Source organism: Gossypium hirsutum, chromosome A12 (genome assembly GCF_007990345.1).
Source record: "Gossypium hirsutum isolate 1008001.06 chromosome A12, Gossypium_hirsutum_v2.1, whole genome shotgun sequence".
NCBI classification, from domain to species: domain Eukaryota; kingdom Viridiplantae; phylum Streptophyta; class Magnoliopsida; order Malvales; family Malvaceae; genus Gossypium; species Gossypium hirsutum.
This window is the reverse complement of record NC_053435.1, coordinates 3,334,032-3,346,559: the sequence shown is the minus strand read 5'-3', so window position 1 is coordinate 3,346,559 and position 12,528 is coordinate 3,334,032. Positions and strand designations below refer to the sequence as shown.

The following is a 12,528-nucleotide window of genomic DNA, read 5'->3' as shown; positions in this document are numbered from 1 at the left end:
ACACTGACGTCAAATTCGTAATTGGAAGAGTTGTTCGTTGGATAACGATTCGAGAATAAGGCAGACTACGTGCTTGCCATCAAGTTGTACACATAAAGGTGTTAATTGGTTAGAAGGTTGCAAATTCTACATTGAGATTATATGTTGGGGAATGTTGAAGGGCTAACGAAAAGTGTGGCTGATGGGTTCAAGCTGTATTTATACAGATGACTTAATAGTTACAAATACGAAAATTAGAAGGGCGTCATACTTGCACTGTTGCACGTATGATGCAAGACCACTGAAAACTGGATGCCAAAAATATTTTCAATTGCATCAAGCCATTGGTGAAAGATAGTCCAACCATTCCTGTATTAGTCCTAATTGCAGACATGTAAGCCTAATTCCAATATAGAATGTCGTACAGGAAAGCATGGTAGGCGAGACAAATGACCATTGAGTAGGTGTACGACGACTAGGATGAGTCATACAATGAACTTCCGGGGTGGATTTCAGCGATGCTAGAGTACGTGCCAGGAACTATTGTGGACTTGCAGACGTTGCCTTATAGATGCTCGAATGGGGAACTTGAACCAGGGAGAAGAGTTTTTCACTGATTGTTTTTTATGTTCAATCAATGTGTTTGGGTCTTCTCTTACTGGTGGAAAGATTTGTCAACTTTTGAAGCACTAAGATGATTGAAGATCAAGTGTTGATGGGTTCAAATCGACATTTGATATTAGAAGAAAGTGAAGTTGGAGTGCCTTTCACGGAGGCCTGGACGTTGCAGCCCTTATGTCCCTTTTGGTAGATTTAAGTTGTGAACTTCTAGGCTATTTGTGGGAACATTCTTGATGTTTTTTGGGTCCAAGCCATAAAATAAGTCCAAGTAAAGCTTTCAATTTCATTTGAAATAGTATATTATAGGCCCAATTTGGAGTTTTATAGATCATGATATGGCCGAAATACTTAAGTAGTATAAGTTGGAAGCCAAATCCACAAAAATTGCAATCGAACTAGAACGAGGATGAAGTTGATGTTGGAAAAAATCCGGTTTGAAAACGGTTTTCTTACACAATGGAAAATTAAAAATTTAAAAATTGACCTGGTTTGTAATATTTACAGTAATAAACATTGAACATAAATCATACATGTGTTTTCGAATAAGCGGATCCTTAACGTTTTTCAACTTTCAATGAAAAGATCTTCTCCTCTATTCTCGTATCACGAGTTGTTTCGAGTGTGGGCTCAAATCAACCAAATAAAAAAAAGCTAGAAAAAAGTTTTCTCTACTTTTTGGGTGAAAACAAAAACTTTCTCTTGAAAAAAGAAACCGATAAAATCGTTATTCCGGAAAAATATATATAATATTCGAGAATAAATTCTCTCTATTTTAGACAGAGTAACAATATCTTCAAGTTGTGTAAATAGCTCTACCGGTGCCATCTATTTATAAGGAGAGAAGGTAGAACCATTATTAAATTGTAGAAGTTTATTTCAAATAGAAAAACAGTTTCGTAGTCCAACTAGGATAGGGAAAGGGCCTAATAGGGTGTGTTTCCTCTCATATGTATTTGATAAATATTCATGCCTCTCATTGCATTGTGCCCAATTATATGTATTTTTTAGACTTTTAACCCAACGATTTATAATTTAATCCAACCCAATACATATTTTTCTATTTTTTCAAAATAAACATTAATTTCCCATTAAATATTTTTCTCATATCAATTTTACTCCCAATAAAATTATGACGATTTTACCTCTAATAAAATTTCCAAGAAAATATATTCCATATTTCACAACTCAACTTGTTCACTATAACCAAATACTTTTATTCATAGTATGTAGCATCATTCCAATACAGTGGGAATTTATAGCTAGTTAAAGGGTAAATGATATCATCTCATTTTCATTACAGGATAGATGAAAAGTAAACATGGTCATGGTCATGGTAATGGTCATGGTCATGGTTATGGTCATGGTCATGGATCATATGTCTTTGTGATAAATTATTTAATTACTATTTGATAGTAATTAACTTTTCGTGAAGGAAGATGTAACGGTTATTGTAAGATAAAATAGCATAATATTGAGAGGACATATTTATCTCAAAGAGCTTAAGGATATTATATGAGGGTAACACACTTATAACAAGGTCATTGAATGAGCACTTTATAAGTATCTTTCGTAATGATATATAATAAGGAAGAGTTCAATCACAATACTTTAGTGGAATAACTTCATGGCTGAATAATATTATAATTAATAATGTTATAATTATTTAAGCCTAATTATATATGTCTAATCGGTCTCTCCACTAGCTCGAGATAGCCAGAAACAAATTGCATGTAAAACCAACAAATATGAAATGAATGAATACGATGAACTAAGAGAAATAGATCGCATGTATCAACATCCACAGTGAAAGCATTTTCTCGCTAAGTACAAAAGATGAGTTGAAAATTAATTTAAGTTCTTCAAATTATTAATTAATTAATTATGATTAAATAATTGAAATTCAATAATAGAATTAGATTAATTAAGTCATTATAAATTTGTTGAAAAAGGAAATTAAATATATTTCCTCATAGATTTTATTACGGTAGAGTTGTTATGAATTTAATAAAATTAGAATTGGATTGAAAAAATTATTTAACTAAACAATTAATTTAATAAAAAAATATATTGGTTAATAAAAAATAAATATTAGGTTAGATAAATTATTAATGTTGGATAAAAGTCTAGATAACACATTAATTGACTCAATAAGTAAAAGGTCTACACTTGAGATAATTCATGATACTAAAATAGTAGAAAAAGCCGTTCAATAGAAAGTCAAGATCAACTTAATTCTGCATTGTACAAACACAGATATAATTTCAGTTAAACTTATTGTTGTACAGTCTCGATTTTAACAAAACTTTAAAAAAATTTGCTGTTTTCTTAATTGGTTTTTCCAATACATATAACCTTCCATATGCATGGAAAAATCTTGAATATTACTTGTATCTAGCACCAATACCAAAGTCCAAGTAACATAAACTTCAATTTTTGTGATAGGTTAGATTAGGATGAAAATGAATAGCAAAAGAAATAAACTGTCTAATGCCATTCAATTCCATTTTACAAATTGGAATGAATATTTAGATAACCAAGAATAGAAATCAAGACATATATGATTCATCATCCATCCTACTTCCCTCATTTGTACTAGGGATATGAATCCAGCAAAACTTGAAATCAATAGTAATTACCACTTGAGCGCAGAAACAAACCTACAACAACAAATCTCCTCCTCGCTTAACATCCCCACCGTCAACAAATTTTTTTTATGAAATGTTCAGTTTAGTCACCATCATCCTCAGAATCTGCATTCAAACAAATAGAAGCAAGTCAATACACAATATTCTAATTTTTATATTATTTACTTATTTCTACATGCCTAAACATTTTAAGACTAATATAAAATTTTTTTCTTCTTCTACTGGTCTGATATCAACTCTACAGCTTTGGGTGCAGTTCAAAATATGGACAAGTTGACAAGAAAGGACGCAAAATCAAGTGATCAACTATTGTATGCATGATATTAATAATTCTCTTATCATAATGAACAAGGAATTAAACCACGTTTCTTGACCTTGAAATTAGAGGGGAACTAACAATTAGTCATTCTTATTTTCTTATTTATCAAAACATAAACGATGTGACCACATGCATCTAGTAAAGTAGGAGTACTTTCGAAAATCAATATTCAATTTTATGGAGTACCAAATCATCAATATTTCTTTGCTCAAAACTCTATCTCGTCACTGAGAGTTTTCAATTCCAACACGTTCATGCATCTGCCCTGCACTTCTCCATTTCCTACTATGACTTATGTTTAGGGGAGAGATGCTTTACCAAATTTCAATGATAAACGAAAACGGGAAAGAGACAGCTTTTAAATTTTTTGAGAAAAAAAAAAGAGATAAAGATGCAAAAAATCTCTTAATGTTAAAAACAAGAGATAAGAGATGCTTACCGGATCTAATGTCTTCGCCAACTTTTCCTCTGTTTTGCCATTGTCTCATTATCATTGAGCATATGAGAACCCACCAGTAGACATGGAACACAAGTAGCATGAACAACATAGTATTCAAAAAGTAGTACAGGAATTTGGAATAGGACTCTGAAAGACTTAGGCACTCCATAACATCATAGCTGTTAGGCCAACCACAAAAGTAGACAAGTGATTAGCCAGTCTGCAAATCATGTAGTGAAGCCAAATTATTAACCATAAGGGCAAACCTTGAACTCTTGATGACCCAAAATGGAAAGATTATTATACGTAGCACAAGCCAAGAGATGGCAAATAATCCAAAGCATGCACTAGCACCATGTTCCCTTTCAGAATATTTGAAGACTTTAGCTGCTTCCAAAAACACATCACTTGCATCATGTAGGGCAAGGATAATTGAACCAATGCGGAAAAAGCTGTAAACAAACAAATGATAATATTCTTCACACCTGGATATCTAAAAGTTCATATAATTGATCAAACCAACTATTATAAGGAAAATGTTTAAAATTCTCGAAGGCTATGTTCATCCCTCACAAGAGTTATTCCGTCAATTATGATGTAAACATCCATGCCAAAAAAAAACTTCAAAACAATAGCTAATAACGTTATAAATCAAGAAAGCAATACCAACAGAGTGAAAAAAATTTCACCCTCGGATGATGAAAAAATTAACATATCTCAGGACAACTTTGAAAGAAGGCATAAGCTATCTCCTTAGAAAATCAGATAGCAAAACTTCTAGGTTACCTTTCATCAAAAACTACTAATGATACAATGGACAACAATATGCTACAACTTTTAAAACCAAGTGAGTAAAAATTAACATAAGGGGCTTGTAGCTAATGGAGGCTTGCTGAAAGTAAACTCAAAGTAGCACATTGAAGTAAGGAATACCATATATGTGTATAGAAAGCAAACGAATTTTAGACCATACTTATAGACTAAAAGATAACAATAAAATTTTCAAGAATGAAAATATAAACAACACACGAGGAATGCTAAAAACAATTTACAATCTAGAGATAAATGGTCCAATGATGAGATACCAGAAGATGCCAAGAAGTAAGCAATAATGATTGCCACAAGAATATTTGCCTCTTTTTATACAGCAATAACAGGGAATTTGGTGTCCTTCCACAGAAAAGGGTAAGTTACCTTGTAACATATGAGTATCCAATCAGGATAGAAGTAATTATATGATGAGACATCATCACAGAAAAATCCTTCCTTCGAGTCTCCCAAGTAAGGAGGGCGAAAATGCTATAGATGTAGAACCCACATTGGCACATGTAGAAAAGGCTTAGGGAAAACCTGGGGTAAAAAAAAAAAATAGAGAGAGGGAAGAAGTTAAATTTCAACTAAGGTGTTGGTAAGTATAACAAGCCCTAGTCCTCCTGCAATGCAGGACCAACAATTAAAGAAAATGGGAAATTTAAAGAGAACAAAACAAAATATATGTTGTTGGGGTATGCATCAAGGGAAAAACACATAATAAAATGCTGATCAAACAAATTCATTCCTTTAAAGTAGACAATATCCCATAAGAAACTATTTTCCATCAAGATGTTGTCGAGCAGGATAATTCAGAGATAAGATGATACATTCACTTGAAAGAGGACAATGACGGCACTTATACCACCTCCAATGCAAAATAAAAGATCAAAGCAAAGCAGAGCAAAATATAACAAGTGAACAAACTTGTTTACAGATGACAACTACAAGTTTAACATAGGCTTATCTGCTAGTAGTGAAGGTTAAAGATTAGTATATCAGATAGGAGGTCAAGCGAACTAAAAAGAAACAAGAACTAAATAAATGAAAAAAAAATAGATTTGGCCATTATCTTTTACAGTAATTATAAACAAGAGAAGAGCCTTTCGTGCAGTTTCAATTTAGAGATCAGAAACATAGAGCATTGACACTGAAGAGGAACTAAAAGTTTATGGCAAAGACACTTATAAACTGGTAAAGAGGTAAAAAAGACTGCATGCTAGCACAAGAAATTAGATTGTAAAAAACAACAGTTGGATAAAACTATAGGAATATAGGTTACTCACTTCAACTCTTGGTTTGGCCAATCCTTGAAGTACCCTTTTGAGTCTCCAAACCATGGCTCGTAGTAGGTGATTTTGAGGACCCATGTTTCAACGGTAGCAAAGTAAGTAAACTTCCACATAGATTCTGAGCATTTTGTAATTTTTACCTGTGTAGCCTCATTCATCCTCAAAGGAGCAGATCCATTACTCAATAACCAGACAGATAACCTCTAAAGGAACGTCAATAAAATTTAAAATGTATTAACAAAATATGAAGTGTTTTGCATATACCCAGTTTATATTTTGCAGTAGCACTTGAATGTAATAGTACATATGAAATGAAACCATCAAAAGAAGAAATTTCATCGACAATAACCGACGCTTTCTTTTACATTTCCAAGCACGAATTTCAAAAAGCTGCACATCATTTCTAATGAAGGTAGATGAAGGTAGAAGTTTCAAATATTAAGATTACAATCAACATAACACAGATGCATGATTATTGGGTATTACGTAATAAAAGCTTGTTCCAGGCTTCCATTCGCTACACTTGCCACTTCGAATTGAAATGCCTTTGCAGCTTCACATGAAAAGCAAAACCACTTTCAAGCAATTCATCTAGAAAATACTTGAAACAACAGAATGCTCATCGATGACCCAAAATTCAGTTTGTTACAAACTAGCAAAAGCAAGAAAAATTCAACAGCATTTGATGTCACTATCCCTTGGTACAAATCTAAAACCCATTCCAAGATTCGAAGCTGCTTATTTTTTCTTACCATGTACATTTGCAAGATTTTATATATAAAGAAAAAAAAAATAGAAATTGCTTCAGAAAAGGAATCGGAGTATAGGTGAAGCTAGTAAAATTTTGGTTTTCCTCGTCCTCATCTCAAACAATTATGAGCTCTGTTTTTATTTGTGTGTGTGTGAATATGATGAATTTCTTTTGAACTACACAATGTCCTATTCTATGGTAAGCTTAATACATGCCAAACAATAAAACTAACAAAAGAAGAAGAGAAAAAAAATGCCAAACGAAATACTGTAAAATTAAAAAAGCAAATCGATACAATGAAAATACGTTAGGAATCAAAATTGGATGAAGAGTAAAAAAAGTTCTTACGCGAAAAATGAATTTGTCAAGCAAGAACCTGGCGACAGGGAAACTGAGGGCGAAGTAAAGTGCCACGAGAAAATGCAAAGCGTCAGGCTTGGCATTGCTGCTCCAAATATATGACTCCATTGAACACCAGCTTCAAAGAGAAAGCATCTATCAAAACCTCAGAAATTGTCTAACAATTTAATCCGTTTTACAAAATTCCAATGCATTGATGTTCCATCCGAAGAGAATAACAAAGATTTTCTTTCCTGGCCCTAATTTTTTACCTAATAAATAAAATAACAACAACAACATATATGTATATATTTCCTCAAAATAAATACCATACATTAGATGGCTGACATCTATCAACACCATTATTTTACAAAAATAACAAATTCTTTGTAGAGATTTCAACCTAATATCTATAATCTTCAATATTTCAATCAAAACATTTTTTCTAATGTCAATCTTTTATACATAAATTTTATTCCCCACATTAGGAATGTATCATAATGTAATAATATAATAAATGTTTGATAGATGGCAAGTTAAGTAACAGAAACTCAACCATTAAATTAACAAAAAAAAAAACTTATATTTTGTAAATTCTTATCTATATTAATATTAAATATTTGACTGAATATGGTATGATAAATTAAGCTACACTAAATTTTTCATTAAACAAGTAAACTACAAAATTAATTACTAAATTAAAGCTAAATTTTTATTTTTGTCTCCCAACTAACACATGTTACAATATAATCACCCACACATTATCGGATGATAACATTTTGATCACTCATCTATTAACGGTTGTTATCTCTTAACAAAATGATAACGTGGCACATTACCTCAAAGGTTAATATCTAATTTAGCCTCTGAATTGTAGCTAAAATATTCAGTTAGGTGAGTTTATTTAAAATATATATTAAAAAATTTAGAAATTTTTGAAAATTCGTAATTTATATTTTAAAATTATAAAATTATAACTATGTAAAAAAATTAAAAAAATCCAAAAATACCTAAATTATTTCTAAAATTTATAATCATGTGGGTTATGTTGGTGCTCAAATGCACTTGATGCCCCCATAAAAAGCAAATATCATACACATATTACATAATTTATGAACCATACTTTATAAAGTAAACGTGCCACAAAACATTTATTTTTAAAATATATACAATAACAAAGAGAAAAAGGCAAACTAAATACAGAAGTAGCTAATTATAATCACAAGAAATTGGATGAAGGTAGGTCATTAAGATCTTCTTCCAGTGACAAGAACATTTCATCAAGGCTTGACAACTCACTTCCATCTTCATCATTATAGCTGAAGCTGAGCATTGCCCTCATGCTCTTCAACTTTACATACAACCCATTTATTATAATACTATTAACAAAAAAAAGAAAAAAAAAAGAGATAAATTCCACCTTAAAATATGGTTATTGTACTCTTATTTCAGTTTGGATACGTGGCAACATAAAAAGTAACTTAGAAGACATTTATAGATGACTCTTTGTCTTATTTCATTAGTAATGACCATCCAATTGGTCATGAATCGTGTTAATTGTTCATAACCAGCCACCCACATATTTCTATTGGAACACTTTTAATTAATTAATCAAAAGTTATATCTTTTGGTTATTTATGATAAGTCATATCACTTGATTTTTGGTAAATAATTAAGCATAAAATATATTATTTGAATAATTATGTCTTTTTTAAAGATGTGATTATTCAAAAAAGATATATAATAATTCCTACAAATAAAAGTGAGATTTCATTTGGAAAACATACCAAAAAAAATTTCAAAAGTTTTTTCTATCTTTCATCCATCTTCTACTATTTTTAGATTGTTCTATAAAGAATTATTTTATAGAAATTGTTTTTTTTTGTTATACTCTACCCAATGCTTGGTGGCCTATTTTTAGTTAGTGCAAAATGCAAATAGTCATCGGACTTCTTGTATCCTCGAGGTTCATTTGCTTGAAACTCATTTGCACACCAAATATAGGTGGGGGCGAATAGAACCTTGAAGATAGTGGCTTGATACATGATAAACCATAATTTATACATATTTTTACCCCATGCTTGGCATATTTATGAATGATTTTTCCTTGGTTTTAGTGAATTTGATGCTCCTAATCCTTTAAACTCATGTTTTATACTCAGGAAAGCTTAGGATAGCAAAAAAGAGAGAGAAACGGGCCAAAAACGGACAAATTGGGCTTAAATTAGTGTTTCACACGGCCTAGGCACTTCCACACGGGTGATCCACACGCCCGTGTGTCATGGCTGTGTCGACTAAAAACCAACTCAAAATTGCATACGGCCTGAGCCCTGCACACGGGTGTGGCACACGACCGTGTTCCTGTCAAGCCCAAGTCTAATTCTACTCGGAAAAGGGCACTTTTGAGGGTTCTGAAGCATTCTAATGCCTATATAAACACCCTAGAGGAGGATTAAAGGGGGACACACAGAGTTGGAGGCAAAAAATACTCCCAAATAGCCATCGGAATCACCTTGGAGCTAGGATCTACATCAAGACTGAAGATTTCCATCCAATTTCCTAGAAGTTCTTGGGTTTCTTTATGCTTTGTTGTTTCCAAACTTTGAGATGTTTTCCATTATTATTATGAACTAAAATCCCTAAATACCTAAGGGAGATGAAACCTAAGACGAATCTTATTATGCTTTGATTTATATGATAAATACTTGTTCTTATTCTTAATTATGAGTTTTAATTCTTGCTTTAATATTTCAGGATATTAATGCAGACTTTTGATGTGCTTTTTCAGTGGAGCAAAAGTTCCTGTTTAAGAGTAGATCATTCATAATTAAGCGGAGTTGAATGCAATCCTAGAGACAGGACGACATAAATCTGCCGAATTAGAGTCAAATCTAATAAGGGAATCCATAGATCGAGTTAATGCGACAATAGGGATTTTAATTAGAAAGAGATTTCAATTAATCAACCTAGAGCCAGTTGTTTCTAATCTCGAGAGAGATAGTATCATAAATTAGGGATTTCTACAGAATAAGTCAAGTGAATAAATCGTCTAAGTCAAAGGTAATAAGTGAAGTCTAGGTGGATTTTTTCTTGGGGATTGTCTTCTCAATTGGTTTTCCTAAAGTATTTTCCAGCTTTCGCCTCTGTCGTGATCTTAGATAAATTAGAAAATTAGTTTAGTTTAAAAATACCCTTAAATTCATAGGCTAGATAATAAAAAGAGAGTAACTAATAGTACTTTTAATCTTCGTGGATACGATATTCCGGTCTCACCATAACTATACTACTGTTCGATAACTGCGCTTGCCTTAAGTCGAATTTAGTTTTACGACCATCAATACATGCCTTGGAGCTTTGTCTTATTGCTTCATTTTTTTTGTTCGAGTTGTTGTTTGTAACGCCCTTACCCATGTTCAACACCGAAACAGGGTACGAGGTATTACCAGAACATAACACATACCATCCAACATAACCAAGATAGAAATATGTCATCTAATTAGATAATGCATCGTTATAATATATGTCTTAAACAATATTAGCCAACTTCAATGGCTTTGTACAAAATAATTGGTCAAATACTGTAACCAATATTTTAAACCTAGGCAATTATGACACGTAACAAAATAACTAAGCCTACTATACATGCCATAATTCAAAATGTTTAGTTCAAATACCCAAAAGTATTGATAGTGCGGGCAGATCTTCAACGATCCTTAACTCCTGTGCAAGCTGGACGACACTATAAGACAAAAGAGAGAAAAGAAAGTAAGCTTATAGCTTAGTAAGTAAGTATATAAATAATAATTAAAATATCTAATATGTTTACACAATAACTCAAGTGTATCTACTTTTAATTTCACTATTTACTCCACTTTGATCAAGTTGTCTCTCCTGCGTCATGTTCACTAAATAAATCATAACTCGAGTTAAAAAGCTCGAAATTCAAATACGTAAAATTTTCCTAAAACTAGACTCATATTAATTATTACTAAAAATTTTCTATAATTTTTGGTCCATGAAATTAGTATAGTTTATTAGTTAAAGTTTCCTCTGTTATACAACTCGACTGATCTGACCTCTGTTCACTACGAATTGATTTTCTCCCAGTACAAAAGTCAAATAGCCATGAAATTTGTTTCATTTAAAACTAGACTAAATAATTAATCTAGGAATATAAACTATATTTCTTAATTATTTTTGTAAAATTTTTAATGATTTTTCAAAATTAGAACAGGGGATCACATAGTCATTCTGAACAAGTCACACACAAATATAAATATCTCAAAATATAGAGTTCCTTTACTTGTCTGTTTCTCTTACATGAGAATAGACTCATTAAGCTTTAATTTAATATCTCATTCAGCCTCTAATTAAACTCCTACTATTTTTGGTGATTTTTCAAATTCACGTCACTGCGACTGTCCAAAACAGTATTATTGCAAATTCACTCTTTCACACTTTCTTTGTATTAACCTCATTTTAGCATACTTATCACAATTCATTTTCACCACATTTCATACATCACAAGTATAGGTCCATGATTACAATGTCACCATTAAATCATCCCGTTGAACACTTCGGATCAATTCTCGATACTAGGTGGTTTCAGCACACACTCCACCCATCATATTTCATATAATTCGGCTCTCTTGTACACATGGTAAACACTTAGTACGACCCATGTGACCTAGCCAATTTATCTCGTAGCTCTCTTGTCTACATGGTGTCCTTCACTTGGAATCACACATGCGACCTAGCTACATTTATCTCTCCCGTAGCTCTCTTGTCTACATGGGATACATCCCGTATCACACATGTGACCTAGCTACTACATAGTATCTCGTAGCTCTCTTGTACACATGATGTGCACTCAGCACCATACATATGACCTAGCTACGTTCTATCTATATTATTCAATCTTTCCGAATGTTCAACCGGGATTTCTCTCTCTATTACTTATTTCCATTCTTCCAATAGTCGATTATGCTTCAAAATCAGCTAAAATATATATAATAGGCTGAAATATAAGAATGTAAATGAAGTTAATGTATTATTTACATACAAACTTACCTCGGTACAAAATATGAAAATTTTGCAATTTAGTCCAAAATCTTTTCTTTCCCCCGTTCCAGGTCGATTCCACGCCTTTCTTGATTATTGAGCTTGAAAGCTTGGAAAAAACCCTAGCTATGGAGAACATGCAAGTTTCGACCAAGCTTAATGAAGATCAACACATTTTTGTGTTATTTTTCCCATTTTATTTCATTTAATATACAAATGACCAAAATGCCCTTACTACTAAACTTCCTAAAAATTCCATCCATGTCCAAATT

General features: G+C 32.0%; 1 protein-coding gene across 1 annotated transcript; it reads right to left on the bottom strand.

The window, feature by feature from the left end:
• Positions 1–2,906: 2,906 nt before the first annotated feature.
• Positions 2,907–7,573, bottom strand: LOC107937954 (LAG1 longevity assurance homolog 2). Its single transcript, XM_016870973.2, has 6 exons — positions 7,205–7,573; positions 6,100–6,308; positions 5,198–5,353; positions 4,270–4,455; positions 4,004–4,182; positions 2,907–3,350 (listed from the first exon to the last, which is right to left on the bottom strand). The coding sequence occupies exons 1-6, from the start codon at positions 7,322–7,324 to the stop codon at positions 3,328–3,330; spliced, it is 873 nt and encodes a 290-aa protein (XP_016726462.1). The 5' UTR covers positions 7,325–7,573; the 3' UTR covers positions 2,907–3,327.
• Between the last annotated feature and the right edge of the window lie 4,955 nt (positions 7,574–12,528).